Consider the following 19959-nt stretch of genomic DNA (forward strand, 5'->3'; position numbering starts at 1 on the left):
TGGCTAGTCCTTGAGTACTTTTTTTTTTTTTTTAAGATTTATTTATTTATTTGAAAGTCAGAGTTACACAGAGAGAGGAGAGGCAGAGGCAGAGGCAGAGAGAGAGGTCGACCATCTGATGGTTCACTCCCCAGTTGGCTGCAATGGCCAGAGCTGTGCTGATCTGAAGCCAGGAGCTTCTTCTGGGTCTCCCATGCAGGTGCAGGGGCCTAAAGACTTGGGCCATCCTTTACTGCCCTCCCAGGCCACAGCAAAGAGCTGAATTGGAAGTGGAGCAGCCAGGCCAGGACTTGAACTGGTGCCCACATGGGATGCTGGCACTGCAGGTGGCGGCCTTACCAGCTACGCCACAGTGCTGGCCCCAATGAGTACTTGTTTGTGTGACATATTGTATAAATATTGTAAAAGTTTCTTTTATAGTTTCAAAGAGAAACACATTAGCAGCATGAATGGAATACTCAATTTCATTGAGTAAAATAATATATATCTTGTGCTATTCTTCGGTTGCATCTTGAGGAATTATCCCTTATTGTTGCCTTTTGCATGTTTCCAGTGCCCGAGTAATGGTGTTGTCAAGGTAGCGACACGGAGTGATTTTGAGTTTAATACTAGTACTGATTATAAAAGGCTTAGCTGGAGAAACTCAGCAGATTAAAGTGTACGGTGATCGTCCATCTGCTGTCTGTGGCTCTGTCTTTGCTCATGACGTGATTGTTCCAGTACGAACAGCACTGCATTAGAACTGTATCCCTCAGGAAGACCTTTAGCACACACTAGGTTCTGGAAGGACAAATGAGCAGCAAGGACTGTAAAACCCCGCCATTTCCTAATTCATAGTCTATAATTAAAAGGATTTTCAAATCTGGGAAAGTTATTTTATATACCCTGGCCAACTGGGTGCTCTATTTCCATGACTGAGCTACGCAAAATTTACCTCTTAGAGACGTTCTTTAGATTATTCCAGTTATAAAACCGAAGCTATGGTAAACTTTTTTTTTTTTTTTTTTGACAAGGTGAGAAGCAATTTTCTTTTGTGTTAAGATGAGAGAAACATTCAGGAAAGCTGCAGTTTGCTAGATTACAGTTTTAATTTTTTTTTCATTGAAATGAAGATGGCACACTTCTAAATTTAATTTTCTTCCGAGTGAGACACTGTATGTCCCAAATTCTTACCTGGGCACAGTTTTCCATTTGAGGTGTCTTCAGGTTTACACAGGGAAAGAGTTCCACCAGCTCCGAACTAATCCTGGCACGCGGAGCGATGGAAACAGTTGGCAAAAAGAAGGCACATGTCTGCTGAATGGGAGGGTGAACAATGACCCCCGTGACAACCAAGGTTGGTTTTCAAAGCCTGAAAGGGATTCCAGCCCTTAGCATATGCCATCTCTGTTGGAATGGGCTTGGCACCCTCTCTGGAAAGAGGATCTGGGATCATTTTCTTCTGTTATGGAAATGTATTCTAATGGTTTTGTGATATTGCTCATGTGTGTTTTTTAAAAAGATTTATTTATTGATTTGAGAGGCACAGTTACGGCCAGAGAGAGGGAGAGACATGCTCATGTGTTTTGGCAATGACCATAAACCTATTCTAAATCTTGTGCAGTTCCTGATACACTTATATAATGGAATGCTTCTCGTTCAGGTTGGCTTCGGAACGTCTCCTTTGCCATCTTCTCCCTCCTTCCAAGTGCTTTTCTTCAAGGACATGGATTTTTTTTTTTAAATGTATCCTTGTGCTATTTTTAAAAACATTTATTGTTTATTGGAAAGGCAGAGTGACAGGGGGAGAGGCAGATCTTCCATCTTCTGTTTCACTTCCCAAATGACCACAACAGGTGGGACTGGGCCAGGCTGAAGCCATACAGAGCTACCATATGGGTGGCAAGGACCAAGTCCTTGAATGATCACCTGCATATCCCAGAATATGCATTAGTAGGAAACTGGAATCTGGATGGGAGCTGGGACTTGAAAACAGGCAACTTTGCTGTGGTGTGTGGGTGTCCCAACCAGTGGTTTAACCATTAGGCCAAATGCTTGTCCCTGTACACTTTTAACATAACCAGTCTTACTATTAGATTGTTAACTAAATAATATATATTGCTAAACTTACCCCTTTTCTCCTACTCACTGTAATTCCCTATAACTTCCTAACACATACTCTGTTTTCTCTGTATATCCATCAGCCTCTATAGCACTCTTTTTGCTGAAATAGCAATAGGAGCAATAGGAGCTGTATTCAGCCTTCGCAGTGTCGTAGTTATTCTGTGTTTGCCTTAGTTCTGTTTGGGCTCAGCCAGTAGAGCACTGCACTCTGTCTGGTGCGGAGTGGCGACTGCAAGTCCTTTCTTAGAGGGCGAGCTCTGGGAGAAGCGCTGGCCCCCGGAGACTCTCACCCAGAGGGGGTGGCTTTCTTGGGATCAGAAGGTCCTGCGTTCAGAGCGGTGTTTTGTTTTCAGGTCAGTGACAGTCTGTTCTTGGATTCGTCGGATGATGAGGAGCTGAGAGAACAGCTGGACATGCACTCCATCATCGTCTCCTGCGTGAACGAGGAGCCCCTCTTCACTGCCGATCAGGTAGAGGTGCTACTCACGGGGGCAGGGCAAGCAGATCCAGAGCCGAAGTCAGTTCCTGCCGTGGCAGGGCTTGATGGTGGCTGTTGGAATTTCCTTATTTTTCCTGTATTTTCTGGTTGTATAAACCTAACAGGTAACCCTCCCATTGAGCAAAAAAAGAGCCTGTGTAGCATGCAGCGTGTGGGATTGTGCTAGTCGGGAAGATTTCCATGTGGGCATTGTTGAGACATACAGCGCGTTACTAAGGGAGGATTATTGCTGAAACCCACATCAGAAAAATATAGTGCATTTCTTTCTTCGAATTTATCCACACATGGGCAGACTAATGTATCCGTGTAGAATTATTTAGTTTAGTTTCTGGAATACCCTGTGTGAAAATCATTAGCACGTTTTAGAAGTACATGTTAAGTACTCCAGAGAGAAGCAAGCCTTATTCCTGTGGAATGCCCTACTCATGTCAACCCCCATGTTCGTTTGAAACCAGTCAAATCAGCTTTTGCGTTTTCTGAATACTCCTCCCACCTGTGTTGTATTGTCCAAGCGTGGTGCAAGAACGTCTTCCTGAAGTGAAATGTTCCGTGGCCACTTGGGCTGCGAATTCCACCACACTCTATTTTTAGTCTGGAAAGACGAGGTCAGTAAGGAGATGTGTTATAGCCAGGCTGGGAGGAGTGCATTCAAAATGTGTCTTTTTGATGATCCTTAGCCATATTTGTAGATGGATGGTTCCGGGCCTGGAAAGAGTGTTGTGCTTAAAGCAAGGGAATAATAGGATGGAGGCGGAACGTGATATTCAGGGAAAGACTTGGAGAATTCATTGTCCCCTAGAAATCTGGCTGAATATCACAGGCCATCCCTACTTTTTTAAAAGATTTATTTATTTATTTATTTTTAAAGATTTTATTATTTGATAGGTAGAGTTACAGACAGTGAGAGGGAGAGACAGAAAGAAAGGTCTTCCTTCTATTGGTTCACCCCCCAAAATGGCCACTACGGCTGGCGCTGCGCCGATTCAAAGCCTGGAGCTAGGTGCTTCCTCCTGGTCTCCCATGTGGGTGCAGGGCCCAAGCACTTGGGCCATCCTCCACTGCCTTCCCAGGCCATAGCAGAGAGCTGGACTGGAAGAAGAGCAACTGGGACTAGAACCCGGCACCCACATGGGATGCTGGTGCTGCAGGTGGAGGATTAACCAAGTGAGCCATGGCGCCGGCCCCAAGATTTATTTATTTGAAAGGCAGAATTAGAGAGAGGGAGGGAGACAGAGATCTTCATCTGCTGTTTCACTCACCAGTTGGCTGCCACGGCCTGAGCTGGGATCCAAAGCCAGGATCCAGGAGCTTCTTCCCGTCTCCCACGTGGGAGCAGGGGCTTGGGACATCCTCCACTGCTTTCCCAGGTGCATTATCAGGGAACTGGATCAGAAGTGGAGCAACTGGGACTCAAATCTGTGCCCATCTGGGATGCTGGCACTGCAGGCAGCGGCTTTACCTGCTCTGCCACAGCACCGGCCCCTCCATGCCTATTTTCAGGACTTGGAGAAACTGATTTGGTAGCCACCTTGAGTGTGCCATTGTACCGCTTTGCAATGCCTATTTTGGAACATTTTCTACTAATTAACATAACCCACCTCCTTCATAAAGTGTGTTAAATTTGCTGTGATATTTTACTCCTTCATTTAGCAGTCTTTGATAGTTAAATTTTAACTGTTAAGTTTCCCCCCGTATGTATTGAATAATTTTTCTGGCTGTCCTTTAAAGTTTTACTGAGTTCCATGTCCTTCTCAACCTTTAGAATTTGGAAAGCACCAAATACTATTTTGTAAGATTTGAACCACATTGCAGTCATGTGAAAAGCAATGTGTTCCTGAAATTTTCCCGCTTTGTGTAGCTTTTTTACTATTGAAGGTACTTTAATTTAAAAACATCTCTTTATCTTTCATTAAATCAATATACAAAACTCTTTTTCTGCTGTTAAAGGTAAATTTGCTGCCAGAGAGGTAATTTGTTGCCTCTATATAAATTTTTTTATACTATTGTGTGTTCTAAATTTTATGTCATATTTTTGATTGAATCGCTTCAGGTTGAGCACTTGCATGTGCTATTTGCTTTCCTTTAACTCCGGTTTTATGACCTGGTTTTGCATATGTATGTTGGAAGTACATCATGCGTTTTTGTAGAAGCATTTCTCAGACATTGCAGGTTCTGAATGGGGCCTACTGAATCATACTCTATTTAATTTTGTGTTTTGACATTGTAATTTTTTGATAAACCTTGTTTTTAAAACCAAGATTACGATTTTTAAAAGATTTATTTATTTGAAAGAGTTTCACAGAAGAGGATAGTCAGATTTTCCATGCACTGGTTCACTCCCCAGATGGCTGCAACCTCTGGGGGTGGGCCAGGTTGAAGCCAGAAACCAGGAGCTTCTTCCAGGTCTCCCGCATGGGTACAGGGGCCCAAGGACTTGGGTCATCCTCTGCTGCTTTTCACAGGCCGTTAGCAGGGAGCAGGATAAGAAGCAGAGCAGCCAGAACTTGAACTGGTGGCCATATGGGATGCTGGCATTGCGGGTGGTGGCCTTATCCATTATGCCACAGCACCGGCCCAACATTCCACTTATTCAAAGCACCCGGTCCTGAGTGCTGTCATCAGTTAACGGTGAATTTAGTGTATTCCTTCTCTGGTTGTCTCAGGGGAGTGCTGTGTTACAGAGATGATTTTTTTCTTGTACATTTGGTTAATAGTGTTGTGTGTGTGTGTTTGAAGGTTATTGAAGAAATTGAAGAAATGATGCAGGAATCGCCAGACCCAGAAGATGATGAAACCCCCTCGCAGTCAGATCGGCTGTCAATGCTTTCCCAGGAAATCCAAACTCTTAAGAGGTCGAGTACAAGCAGTTACGAAGAAAGTAAGAGACCCCCCTTCCATCAGCACCCTTGCTGCGTTTTGTCTGTTCCAAGCACGTGACACGGCCTCGTGCAGAAAGCCTGGTTTCTCGCTGGCCAGGCGGTGATAATTCCGTGCGTGGTTTGTGTTGTCGCGCGGGGACGGAGCCTCCGTGTTCGTGGGTCAGGGCCGCTGTGACAGAGGACTGCAGACTGAGGCGGAACCTCTGCGCTCGGGAGGCTGGGACGCTGAGATCCACATGTGGCCAGGGGGGACCTCCTCTGAGGCCTCTCTCCTGGGTCTGTCCGTGCCTGGCTGCCCTCGCTGGCTCCCATTCCCAGCGTCTGCCCCGTGTGTGTCTCTGTTCTTTATAAGGACACCAGGCACGCTGCGTTAGGGCCCATCCTCAGGATCTCACTTTAACTTAATCGGCTCCTGACAGCCTCTGCACCCCAGCACAGTCACATTGTGAGGCACTGGGGGTCAGGACGCGCGCAGTGGCCTGTCACGTGAGAGCACGTGCCGAAAAAACCGAAAACACAGCTTTAGGGACTATTGTTCCCTCCCAGCCTCCCAGCCTCCAGCAGGATTCCCAGGTTGGGGCGTATGTGATTAAGTATGCATTTAGATTAATTTTTTCCCATCGAGCCCTTTTCTCAGAAGCACCCCAGCTCCCTTGCCATTTCTTGTCTGAAGTTACCCTGCCTGGTCGACAAGCGTTTTGCGTTCGTCTCTCCCCTTGTACGGCTTCTCCATTCTTGACCAGAGTGCTGTTTGTGGGCTGATGGGTCTGCCTCAGACATCTTGGTGGACTTTCCATCTCAGCCGGCTGGGAAGTGAGTGCCCAGCCACCTCTGCTCGGCACTGCCCCCTGGTAGTTCTAGGAGAAGTCGGTTTAATCGCATAGACTGTGGTGTATGCTGTTCGCTGTAAGACCCCTTGTTGAGCCATCTAGAGTCACTTCTGTCTCAGCAGCGGCTGTCCTCTGCTTTTGGTCACAGGAGTGAAAAGACTCTCCGTGTCTGAATTAAATGAACTACTGGAAGAAATCGAGACTGCCATCAAGGAGTACTCCGAGGAGCTGGTGCAGCAGTTGGCCCTGCGAGATGAACTGGAGTTTGAAAAGGAAGTGAAAAACAGCTTTATTTCTGTTCTGATTGAAGTGCAAAACAAACAGAAGGAGCACAAAGAAACAGCCAAAAAGAAAAAGAAACTCAAAAATGGCAGCTCCCAGAATGGGAAGAACGAGCGAAGTCACATGCCCGGCACAGTAAGTGACGCTCGGCCGGTGGCGTGGAGCGCTCGAAGGCATGTGAGCTCACGCGGGGACGCCGGGCCAGCGGCAGGTGTGGCAGGCAGGAGTGTTGTCCTTCTAATGGGCACCACAGGGACTCCCTTCCAGGGCCCCGCTGTGCTCAGCTTCTTCACAAAGGTGTTTTCATGATGAGGGCTCTACTGATGATCTGGGAAAGTCTATCCTGAAATATTGAGGAGGAAGCAGAATGAAGAGAGGGAGTGAAAGAGACTGCCTTAAGCTTTAGCAAGTCACTGTCTAGCACATCAGAATGTTCATAGTGGCTGTTTGTGTTAGGGCGGCGGGCTTCGGGGTGGCTTTCTTATCCTGCTTCTCGTGAGTTGTGTGATGAGCAATGACAAGGGGCTTCATTTACAGGCAGGAGCACTGGGCTGGGCCTAAAAGCACAGCCTGATCTGTAAATGGGTTTCTCCTGATTGGTCAGGGAGGTTGGCACATGAACCTGTTAGTGGCAGTTATGTGACATCAGCCATTTGGCCTAGTATTTGGCAGACTAGAATATTACTGGTGAAAAGTGGAGAGTGTTTGCAAGTTTAATTCTTTGTATAAGTTTTTTTTTTCTTTTAAAATTTTACTTAAGTGGTCTTTTTAATGTCACTTAATTACTTTAGCCTAAGCATCCACTGTTACACCAAATGCATTTCCTTACTGACCCCAGGACCCTTGCATTTTTCCTGTGGCCAGCTGAAGCCTTGTATGTATTCCCACCTTGATTTTGTTTGTGTGTGAGGAAATGTTGCTTTTAATCTTATACCCTAATGGGCCAAGGGAGCCATTTTTCTGAAGGAATGTAGCTTTTTAATTTATGACAGTGATGCACGCCAACACAAATCCTGAACTGGTTATTGTGACTTGCGGTACTATACATTTTGTCTTCGATTAAGTCATGATTTATATTTTTAGAAGGTACTTATCAGAAAGTTAGATCTCACTAGCCAGAGGCTGATGGAGTCCTGGAGAGAATCTGGACCCAGGTGCCTGGGGCTCGCGCGAGCGGCTCCTGCAGAGAGAATTTTGCTGTGAAGCCCTTTCCTCTCAGTGTTATTAGCCTACGAATACATCTCAGGTTTTTTTTCTTAATGTTATTTGTACGTATTTTTACGTATTTAGAAAAGGCACAGTTTATAAGTTGACTTTGGAAAAAGTTCTCAGTTGTTGGATTTTTGAGAAGTGGCAGGACTGGTGTTTATTTAGTCACTCCTACCAACTGCTCTGAAAACAAAGGGACAAACCCACACTTTTCCTTAAAATATTAGGGACAGTATTGTGCATTTTTTTCATTTCTTTTAAAGAAATTACATCCTCTAAATTGCCCTATTATACTAGTAGGAATAAATGAAATGCTTAGCTAAAAAGTCCTAGCATAGTTGGTAATTTTTGCCTATCTGCTTTTAGGGATTATATGTAAATCCTCCATTTATTGGTGTTAACTCTTGGCTGAGAAAAATAAATTTATCCCTGGAGGGACTTAAAGCTGCCTTCTTGTAATTGCCATATAAAAAGGGTTAGAGTGGATCCATTGTGTAATTATGCATGCCATTTACATTGAGAAATGGATTTGGCAAGGCAGAACAGTTTGTATCTGAATCTTTGTAAGTCTTGAAATAAGATGTGCAGTAAGAGTAAATGTTTTCCACAGCATTTGAACTCGTGAAATTGCTTCTTGAGTCCACATCCATTTGTGTCAGAAATTTTACTCAAGACAGTAATGGCATAGCTAAGCTTGTGGTACTAGTTCTTTTTTTTTAAGATTTATTTATTTATTTGAAAGTCAGTTACACAGAGGGAGAAGGAGAGGCAGAGAGAGAGAGGTCTTCTATCTGCTACTTCACTCCCCAGTTGGCCCCAATGGCTGGAGCTGCACTGGTCCGAAGCCAGGAGCTTCTTCTGGGTCTCCCATGCAGGTGCAGGGGCCCAAGGACCTGGGCCATCTTCTACTGCTTTGCAGGCCACAGCAGAGAGCTGGATTGGAAGTGGAACAGCTGGGACTTGAACCGGCACCCCCATGGGATGCTGGCACTGCAGGTCGTGGCTTTATCCACTATGCCACAGTGCCGGCCCTGAGTTTTAATTTTTTTAAAACATTTATTTATTGGCCGGCGCCATGGCTCACTAGGCTAATCCTCTGCCTGCAGCACCGGCACCCCGGGTTCTAGTCCCAGTTGGGGTACCGGTTCTGTCCTGGTTGCTCCTCTTCCAGTCCAGCTCTCTGCTGTGGCCCGGGAGGGCAGTGGAGGATGGCCCAAGTGTTTGGGCCCTGCACCCACATGGGAGACCTGGAGGAGGCACCCGGCTCCTGGCTTCGGATCGGCACAGCGCCGGCCGTAGCGGCCATTTGGGGGGGTGAACCAACGGAAGGAAGACCTTTCTTTCTGTCTGTCTCTCTCACTGTCTAACTCTGCCTGTCAAAACAAACAAACAAAAAACCATTTATTTATTTACTTGAAAGGATGACAGATCATCCATTTGGGGTCACTCCAAAGCCAGGAGCCAGGAACTGCATCCAGTTCTTCATGTGGGTGGCAGGAACCCAAGTACCTGGGCCATCAGCCCCTGCCTCCCAGGTGCACTAGCAGGAAGCTGGATGGGAAGTGTGGAGGAGCCGGGACTCAAGTCAGGCACCCTGACATGGGATGTGGGTGTTCCAAATGGTGCTTCACCCGCTGAGCCGCCGTGCCTGCCCGAGTTATACTCTTTGAAATAGTCATAACGTTGTATGCTGGGTAAGACAGCATTCATTCATTCAGCACAGATTTGTGGATGCCTTCCCGTGCCAGGTTCTGTTCAAGATGGAGAGGCAATGACACAGACAAGGCCCGTGCCCTTCTGGAGCTCATGTTCTAGTGGGGGAAGCAGGCAGTGAACAAGGAGAAGCCTGAAGAGCCGGTGTGACTCAGGGGTAATAAATGCCAGGAAGAAAGCCAGAGGCTGCGGAGGGTGGTCCACAGAGACGCTGCCCTGCCGGGGAGCTCTTCTCGGTGGGGCGCCCCACACCACTGCTCCCCTGATGGGCATGGAAGCTGCCCATCCATTTCCAACACCCAGCTTGCAGGGGGAGGTTTGGGAGATGCAGTTCAGGAGAGTAGAACACTTTGATTTCTTTGTCCTGTTTTGCAGCATCTGGGGGATCAGAGGGTGGGGAGTGCTTGAAGAGTACTGTCTGTCTGTCAGTGTGGGGCCTGCCTGTGTCTCTGAGCCGTCCGGGGTTTGGTGCTGTTCTGTATTCTACTCCCTTCCTCTGGAATGGACTTCCTTACCCACCTTCCCTGTCCACTTTAGGGATTTTTTTTCCCCCCACTAATCCTTCCAAATCACAGTCAAGCATTATATTCCTTTCTTATTCTTCCTGCAATGCAGAATTAACTATTCTCTCCTTCTTTGGGGGTTATATTATTCCTCTCAACTCATTCTTGTTAGTACTATAATACCATTTTGCAATTTTTTGTTTTCATCCTGTCTCTGTTATGATTTTCTAAGGGTAAGAAATCCTTATCCTTATAATATCCTTATATGAGATCCAATATTAGGCACTTAAATTTCTGCCAAATAAATGAGTGAAAGATGAACTTGCACCTCTCTGTTTCCACCCTTGACCCTTCTGTCAGATGAGAATCAAGAATTTTGGATTAAATGCTGTGTTTGCATCCTTCTACCAATGGATACAGACGCCTTTGAGTTTTGGAGGGACTAAATGAAATAATATATGTGAGACTAACAGATACAGGAGTACATGCTAGTTATTCTAAGTGTCCAGCTGCCTACTAGGCATTTCGCTTTGATACCTTTGAAGAGTCTGAAACTTATCCTGTGAAACCAAAGTTACCATTTTCTGAAAATTAAACTATTAAAACAAATCTTTCCTTTTGGTTAGTGAAACTAGTCTACCCAACTCATAGAAACCAGCAGAATTTCTAGGTCAAAGATTACGCAGTTTTCAGTGGCCACTCGTTCAGTTGTTCTGTAGACACATAACTCGGGGAGAGACCATCCTCCCATATCGTCCAGCAACAGTGGACACTCTTAGCCTTTTAACATACACTGATTCAATAGGCAGTATGGATTTATCTGTCAACTGTTTGTATTTTATGAGTAGCCCAGTATGATGTAGTTGAGATGTTTCTCATATTTTCTTGTGAGGGTGTACATACTTCTAATGCAATACCATTCTGGACTGTAACGCTTGGTTTAAATCTCTTCTCTGACAAAGCACAGGCTTCTCAAGGGCTCATTCACACCATTTCCCCAGCACTTCACCTAATTTCGAGTTTTATGCATATCCCTTTTTTATCTTTTTTCTTTTCTTTCTTTTTTTTGACAGGCAGAGTGGACAGAGAGAGAGACAGAGAGAAAGGTCTTCCTTTGCCGTTGGTTCACCCTCCAATGCCCACCGCGGCCGGCATTGATCCGATGGCAGGAGCCAGGTGCTTCTCCTGGTCTCCCATGGGGTGCAGGGCCCAAGTACTTGGGCCATCCTCCATTGCACTCCCAGGTGGCCTGGAAGAGGGGCAACCGGGACAGAATCCGGCGCCCCGACCGGGACTAGAACCCGGTGTGCCAGCGCCTCAAGGCGGAGGATTAGCCTAGTGAGCCGCGGCGCCGGCCCATCCCTTAATGCATGTTTGTTGAATTGAAACTTCACTGTAGAGGAGATTGGATCCAAGAAGATTTGGATGTGTGGTGTTTAAATTATTATTGTTCTATTAGGGACTTTTTTCTTGGGTGGCTTGGGCAGGCTTCTGTTTATAGGAAACTTAGTCCCAGGTCATTGAATTTCAGTGGTAGCTCCCATGAGCACAAGGACAAGTTGAAGTATCGATTAAGAACTTAGGGTTAAGTGCTGTGTTTGCATCCTTGTCCTGCCAATGGATACAGACACCTTTGAGTTTTGGCGGGATTAAATGAAATAAGGCACGCAAGACTAGCATACAAGAATAGCACTGATTACTCTGTGTGTCCCTATGTCAACCAAACATTTCCCCTTGATATCTTCAAGGAGTCTGTTTTATTTTAGTAGTTTCTGTTCATCTTGAATTATCTGAAGTTGTAAAGATATTATTACCTACTTAACAGCATGCCTTACTTAGTATGCATGAAAATGGACATCCTTACTCTTTGAGAATCTGTTGATGTGTTTGAATTGAAGGTCATGTGTGAAGTTGTTTATTCTAAGTCCACGGTTGAGAAGAGAGAGGGATCTAGAGTATCTTTTCTGTTTGCTGTAATCACGTTGAACTTTCAGGGGAGAGTTCCAGGATGTTACATTCACAACCGTCTGAAATAGATAACTGCTTTGGCCTACCCTGAAAAAGTTTCCTCTAAAATTTTTGGGATATTAACAGTGACTAATGGGTCCTGGAGAGAATAGGGAACTCTGTTATAAAAAGAATCTTATTACTCTAATTTATTGCTTTTGGGGGCTGGGGAGATAATTGCTTAAAGATGGGAGTGAGCCAGGCCTTAGATGATCGGTACTCTTTCTTGTATGCATTTTCTTTCCCAGATGCATTACACTGTCTTTGTGACCCACTCAGCCAATTTTATGACTAATAGCCAATCTATTTTGCTGCCTTTTTACATGTAAAAATGCCCCAGTAATAGTTTTTCATTTAATTTTGACTAAAGCTGACTTTAAGGTGAGAGAAATTTGTTTTTATTTGGGCAGCTACTATTAGATCATCCTGAAGTAATTCTAATCCTAGATCCAAGCCTGGAAGGTACTGTTCTTATGCATCTACTTGAATTTGGGGCTTCAGTTTGAAAAGGGAACCATGAACTTGGCTTTCTCTGCTGCTCCCTTTTTTAGTTTGGATTTTTTTTTAAAGATTTATTTATTTATTTGAAAGACTTACACATACATACACACACACACACACACACACAGAGGGAGGGAGGAAGGGAGGGAGGGAGGGGTCTTCCATCTGCTGCTTCACTCCCCAATTGGCTGCAATGGTCGGAGCTGTGCCGATCTGAAACCAGGAGCCAGGAGCTTCTTCGGGGTCTCCCATGTGGGTGCAGGGGCCCAAGGACTTGGGCCATCTTCTACTGCTTTCCCAGGCCATAGCAGAGAGCTGGATCGGAAGTGGAGCAGCTGGGTCTCGAACCAACACCCATAAGGGATGCTAGCACTGCAGGTGGGAGCTTAACCCGCTATGCCATAGTGCCAGCTCTAATTTGGGATTTTTGAATCGCACGTTGCTAAGATGATTTAGAACAGGGCTCAGCAAGGCAAACTATTACCCAAGGGCTAAACTGACTTTCTGCTTTTTTTTTTTTTTTAATAAGTAAAATTTTATTAGAACACAGTCGTGTTTATTCATTTACATTTTGTCTGTCTGTGGCTGCTGTCATCCTGTAATGACAGTGGCCACTCAAAACCTGAAATAATTACTCTGACCCTTTACAGAAAAAAAAATTTGCCAATCCCTAATTTAGGTTTATGAAAAGTTAGAGACAAAAAAGACATGAACTCCATTTAAGTGAGTTTGTGTGTATGTATGTATGTGTGTGTATATATATATATTTATAAAATTATCACTGGGTTGTGTCTAACATCTGTTGTAAACTGTTGCTTTGTTTTCTCCTAAGTGTGTATGGGATTGTCCCTTTCTGCTGGGCCGCTGCAGCGGCAGCCCAAGTTTTCACCCACAGATGGCGATGCCTTGGCCTGCCCAGGCTCCTTGCTTAGTGAGAGACCTTTATGCCACGTGGGAGTCCGCAGCTAGGTGAGGAGGGCCAGGAGGCACACCGGAGGTCTCTGGGGGATGGTGGGAGAACGCAGAGGGAGTTAGGATGTTGTCAGTCCCCCCAGGCATACTGTGTGTGAGCACAAGTTCTCAGAAAAGCAGCAATATGCCAGGGGATTGTTTCTTCTTACACACATTGAGTATCCATAAGTATCAGGAAAGAATTTTTAAAATTGGTGAGATTGATTATTTTGCTCTGGTATTAGTAGTTTGGAAATAGTTAATTTCCATATCAATATTCAGTTACAGAAAAATTCAGTTACAGAAAAGTTGATACTATTCTACTTGGCTCCTAACTTTGAAAATATTTGTAGCACTTCTTTCTGCTCTGAGAATGAACTTATAAAATAGGAATTTAATATTCAAAATATCTTATCTGCTAGATATAATTCATATTTTCTAATTTACTTGCATATGCTTTTTGTGAAAAACTTATTTTTTGAAGAATTTGCTTTTGTAACTGTTAACTCTGATTCACATTAAAATTATTTAACTTTAAGAAGTATCAAATATTACTTTTACATCTTAAATAATATCTGTTATCTTTTTTTAATAATATGGCCCTTGCCTTCAAGGAACTTTATTTTTTTAAAGATTTATTTATTTATTTGAAAGTCAGAAAGTTACACGGAGGAGAGGCAGAGAGAGAGAGGGGTCTTCCATCTGATGGTTCACTCCCCAATTGGCCACAGCAGCCGGAGATGTGCTGATTTGAAGCCAGGAGCCAGGAGCTTCTTCCAGGTCTCCCACGTGGGTGCAGGGGCCCAAGGCCTTGGGCCATCTTCTACTGCTTTCCCAGGCCACAGCAGAGAGTTGGATTGGAAGAGGAGCAGCCAGGACTAGAACCGGTGCCCATATGGGATGCCAGTGCTGCAGGCCCGGGCGTTAACCCACTGCGCCATAACGCCGGCCCCTCTGTTATCTTAACCAATATTTTTACTTAGTGATTTTTTTTTACATTTGACTGCTTTTCATTCAGTATGTTTTGTGTTATTATTTTATGGATTCTTATTTAGTAAAAATAAAACTATTGTCCTATGAACTAATACATGGTGCTCTAAAAAGTTCCTGGAAAATGGAATTAAAAGAAAAGATTTATTTTGGTGCAAAAAGTTTTTGAAATTTGCAAAAGGTTCATGGAAAATAACATATTATGAAAAACCTTTATGGATTTCAATTTTTTTGCACCAATAAAACTTATCTTTTAATTCCATTTTTTACACTTTTTAAAGTACTCTTGTGTTTGAGAATCATGTCATTCAAACTATTGAAGATGATGTGATTTTTATAAACGATATTAATGGAAAAAGAGTAAGTGAGAGTAAGTCAGACATAGTTGCTTTTCCCAACCTTTTTAACTGACATTGATATTGAAACTTAAAAGACTACCTGGCGAGTTAGGGGTCTGTGCCAGTTGGTGTCAGGTGAGCCTGGGAGAACGATGGTGGCCCAGAGTCCCCAGAACTTTGAAGCCCCACTGCCCTGGCTTTGCTCATGCCCTGTCCTGGATCCTGCTTTCTGGGAAACCAGTGGAGCTGGTGAGTAGGCGGGGCAGAGGATGAGCTGCTATGTTTAGGATTCTGGAGAAGAGCTGACAAACTCTAGCACTATTATCTGATTCTTGTTGCTTTTTACTAGCTCTCTTTATTGCCTGGGAAGACCTTGAATTCTCAAAAAGTGTTAACTTGTTTGCTGTTTACACTTGCTTCGCTTTGCTTTGTTTGTTCTTTTTGTTTGTTTGGTTTTGTTTTAGGTGAACTTGAAATACTGCTCGGCTGCTCTGGAGCATAGTAGAATTTTGAGGTTCATTGTCTTTGGGAGCTGTGTCTAAATGGTACTCTGACCCTTTTAAAGCGATACAGCCAAGACGTTTGAAGATTGCTGTTTGCTGAGTACTCTGCGAAGCGCTTCCCGTGGCTTATTTCTGTAATCCTCACGCTGCCCTGTAAGGTCGGTGTGGCGTCCCTGTTGCCACGTCACCTGGGGTAAGGCAGTGCTCAGCAGAGGCCCCAGCACAGGGCGGAGTGAAGCTGTGTGTTCGTCAGAGGAACCTTGGCCTGAATTTTCCGCTCGTGAGCTACACAGGCATGTCGTGCGTGGCCTTGGAGATCTTGGCCCATTTCCTTGTCTCAGGTTTTTATGGGTTTTTAAAATCTTTAGTGTCTTGTTTACACATGGTTGCTCCTGAGAGACGTTTCCGGAGAATGACTGATTTTGGGACTTTGAATACACAGCAGTGCAGGAAGGGAAGCAATCGAGAGGCACTGGTGAACACCCTCAGTGTCAGCGCTGGGACTGCAGCACCCTCGCCCCGCCACCCTGGCACTTGGACAATAGCGAGTCAGTACTGCACTGCTTAATCAGCTCCCTGCTTATAAACGGGCTCATTTCAAAAACTCCATCCGGAGAAGGGCGTTTTACAGAACTGTGAACGCCTTCCTAAAGATGGAGGGGGAGTGGACGGGCGGATTTCAGACAGAGTTTAGCATCGCAGTCTTTACCAATCTCACCAACTCTTTCCTTTAAATTTGAGCATTTGGATTCCTCCTTCAAAACTGGAAATGGTAGATTAAAGGGAAGGGAGACTGGAGATTTTTATTTCACCTAATGTTGCAGTGGTGTATTTTAATGACACTGTAACAGATCTGCAGTGTCCTTGGTTTCATTCAGCATTCATAACCCCTAGACTTAGTTCTGTCACCACCTTGAGATGTCTGGCTCTTTTACCCTGAGAAATGTCCAACAAAGAAGTGCTGCCCTTCCTCCCCTTCTTTTTCTCTGCGCTCTCCCCACCCCCTTATAAAATTTAGGCATCGAGAAAAATCTTCCCTCTGGCCCAGTTAAGCCCCATAAGCACCTAATAATACTGCATCTGCTCTCAAGTTGTAAATGTAGTTTCTCTAAATGAGGTGACGTTTACTCAAAAGTAAATTTAATTTGCCTCTGAGGTTTTATCTTTTTAAAATTCATTTTGCCTTCCAAAAGGCTGTATTATTCTTTGGAATTTATAGGGCACTTGTAAAGCAGGATCTATTGTAGGCTCTGTAGAGCTGCTCCTCCTGCTCTCGGGCCATAGTCTTTCTGTTCCTCTACCCCTGGAGCTCACTGATGTTCTTTCTACAGGCTCCTCTTTTGTGGTCCTAGGGGCTTCATATTTCTCAGTCCCTCCATTGTTTTACAAACCAGGCCAACAAGATGATTTTATCTTACCGCAGTAATCCCTTGCTGATTTGCTGGATGAAGTCCTCAGCGGACTGTCCCCGAGCTCCGCTGCTCACTCCTTCAACAGCTGACTTTATTTCCTGTCATGTCATCTTCTTCTCCTCACACTCGGGTTATTTTTTACCTTTTGGCTCGCTCGCTCTCTCACTTGCTCGCTCGCTCGCTCTCTCCTTTTCCTTTCAGCTCCCATGAAAAATACCTTGATTATCTTTTCTTTTGCAACTCTGAGGCAAACATTTATTGATCCCCAGTTATGTTCCAGGCCTGAGAGTTAAGGATGCAGAGTAAATTTCAAAGCTCCAGGGACCTGTTGCGTAGAGGGTGAGGATTGGGATGGCCAACGATACAGTGTACTTCAGTGCGGTGATTCTCAGCCAGGCCACTTTGTCCCCACAGGTCATTACTCAGTGTTTGCAAACATTTGTCTTTATCACAACTTGACAGGGTGGGGACAGCGTTACTGGCAGAGTTTGAAGCCAGAGAGGCTGGGAAGCTTCCTCCAACCTATGTGATGGCCCCCACAACAAGGAATGATTCGACCCAAAATGTCAGTAGAGTGGAGACTGAGAAACCAAGGCATAGTGTGGTCATTGCCGTCTTCCAAACAACTACCCTGTTTTCAGTGCCTGTGCCGGTCTGTGGTCCAGGTGTGCATATAGTAACTACCATTGTCCCTGCTTGCTTTAGGAGTCTGGGATGGCAGATTGCATCCCCACGACAGGTAGGAGAAGGAGGGCCCCAGCAGAGAGGGAGAGGGAGTGGTCTCTGTAGCTACCTGGAGTGACAAGGACATCTGGCCAATGGCAAGTTGTTCATTATGCCCAGTGCTAGAGGGCAAGGGAGCAAGTCACTCAAGAAAAGGCCATGGCAATCGCAAAGTGGAAGCCACAATATCGGGGTCTTTGCATGACATTCCAAAATCTATCAGAAACCAAAAACAGGTTGTAAGTGGGATAGGTACACGTTCAGCTCTGTCTTTTGGAAGGGAAACTTCAGTGGTTTCAAGGAGAACTGGTTGGAAGGAGGGAGGCAGCAATAAAGAGTTGATTAAGAGGTTGTTGCAGTCTGCGTGTAGGCACTACACAAGGCTGTGACGGTGCAAGGCGGGGGATTAGTTGTATTTCAAGATATTGAGGATGTTGAATTGATTGAGGCACCAGGGAAAAGAGGAGTTGGAATCAGGTCCCTGGTTACTGACATGGGCAAGCATGGATAAGCATGTGCACCCTTTCCCCACAGGGAGACCTGCGAGTTCTGTCGACAGGAACTCCTCTAGCCACATGCCCAGCGTCTTGGGAGGGTGACTGCCCTTTGCACCTGCTCTCTAGGTGGCTCCATGGCCTACGGGTTAAACCAGCCAGTTCCAGCACATCCAGCTGTGGAAGTGGGAGAGGGAACGGGGTTGCTGCAGAACACTGCTCATGGGAAAGAGTGGGGAGTGGGCTCAGTAGCTGCTGTGTCACATCCTGCAGGGTAGGAATAGCCAGACTCTTAGGCACTGGCTACGGACTGAATGCCCCGGTTGGCAGCTTGGCTGCTTTGAGATTTGTTCTCTGAGAAGCTCTCCTTTGTCCACTGCCCTTTGTGGCTCATCTGGGTGTATCATTCATGTTTTAGTTTGTCTCTGACCTCCTGGAATAGAGCAGGCATCCAGTTTTAATTGCCCCATCACATCTATCGACAGGGCATGTGTTATCTATAGTTACCCGGTTCATTCACTGGTCTTTTTGTGGCCCTTTGCAATAGAATATGAAGTCAGGAGGGGCTTCGGCTAAGTTTGAGTGTTGAATTCCTAATGCCTGGGATACCAACTGGCTCAATGTGTGTTTTGAGGGAGGTATAGGATGCTGAAGGAGGAGCAGGCTGTTTGTTTTTTGGTGAGGAAGAAAAGGATGAATTCCATTTTGGACATGATGAGTTATAGGCGTATAGGTATTGTGTGTAGATAAGTCCAGTAGGCCATTAATATGCAATAGGTGCAGATGTCCAACTGAGCTTGTGTGTTAAGCACACGAACTGAGGCTCAGGAGGGGAGTTACAGCTAACATTTCCTGGACGCTTCCCAGGGGCCATTCTGTTCTGGGCACTTTACTCATCTTAGGAGGGTGTGGCTGTAGACTGATGGAGGCCGGAGTTTACACTATTGAGTGGTAACGTCCTGGGGACTGCCGATCCATCAGAGGGGAGTGCAGAGAGATGAGGCTGCCGGGGAGGTGGGCAGGAGTCAGGGGAGTGGGTGGTGTCTCTGGGGGAGGGGTCAGGGAGGAGTGAATCAGCCAGTTCTGAAAAGCACCTGTGGATCTCAGTCCAAGAAGTGACCCAGGAAAGAGCTGTTTCAGGAAACCCTGAGGACAGGAAATTGGATGAGGGTAGGAGAATTTACAATTGCCACCGGGAGGGCTAGCGGAGAGGGAGGATTTGAAGGTGCAGTGAAGGCAGAAATCACACGGCGTGATCCCTGGGTGGTGGGCTGGGGCAGTCTATGGCAATTGGAGCCTCTGGTGGAGGAATGTTCTCAGCCATGTCTTTTAGTTTTTAGTCTTTTTTTTTTCTCCCCCAAAGTCTTCTGATTTTCTTGTTCTGAAATTTTCCCAGCAGAACCTTGCAGGCTGCCACATTGCTTCCCTGGTTCGTCTGTTAACTGGCAAAAGGTCAGGAGACCGTGGGGCTTGCCTGCCGCAGCTCCTGACTCAGCGAGCCCGGCTCTCAGGGTTCCTTTTGCTTCCTTTCACCAGCATCAGCTGTTAGTTTCACATTTGCCCAAGTTGCCTGGGCTTCCCTCAAGTGCATTTTTTAAAAGAAGATTTATTTATTCATTTGAAAATCAGGGCGAGAGAGAGAGAGAAGAAAAAAATCTTCCATCTGCTGGTTCATTTCCCAAATGACTGCAGCAGCAAAGGCTGGGTTAGGCAGAAGCCAAGGTCTCCCATGTGGGAGGCAGGGTCTCCCATGTGGGTGGCAGGGGCCCAAACAATTGAGCCATCTTCTGCTGGTTTTCTCCAGGTCGTTAGCAGGGATCTGGATTGGAAGTGGGGCAGCCAGGACCCCGATGCTGGTGTCATCGCCTTTACCTGCTACGCCACAGCACCGGCCCCGTGAGCACATTTTCACTTAGTTCCATGAAGTCTCGAGTTCTGGTTGCGTGAAAGCCACCGTTCACGAGTAGTCAGGCTGTCAGTGGTTGACATGGTGCTCCGCAGTGTAAGGAAAACTAAAATGCA

The 19959-nt window shown here is 45.5% G+C and overlaps 1 protein-coding gene across 5 annotated transcripts in view; it reads left to right on the top strand.

Annotated features, from left to right (window-relative positions):
• The window catches only part of FEZ2 (fasciculation and elongation protein zeta 2), a 39875-nt gene that overhangs the window by 7652 nt on the left and 12264 nt on the right, over positions 1–19959 (top strand). For all 5 annotated transcript variants that reach the window (XM_070069257.1, XM_070069256.1, XM_008254547.4 and 2 more), the window contains exons 3-5: positions 2457–2573; positions 5339–5480; positions 6460–6728. In XM_070069257.1, coding sequence (XP_069925358.1) covers positions 2457–2573; positions 5339–5480; positions 6460–6728 — 528 coding nt within the window. The remainder of the gene's footprint in view (positions 1–2456; positions 2574–5338; positions 5481–6459; positions 6729–19959) is intronic.

The sequence above is a fragment of the Oryctolagus cuniculus genome, chromosome 2 (assembly GCF_964237555.1).
Source record: "Oryctolagus cuniculus chromosome 2, mOryCun1.1, whole genome shotgun sequence".
In the NCBI taxonomy this organism is placed as follows: domain Eukaryota; kingdom Metazoa; phylum Chordata; class Mammalia; order Lagomorpha; family Leporidae; genus Oryctolagus; species Oryctolagus cuniculus.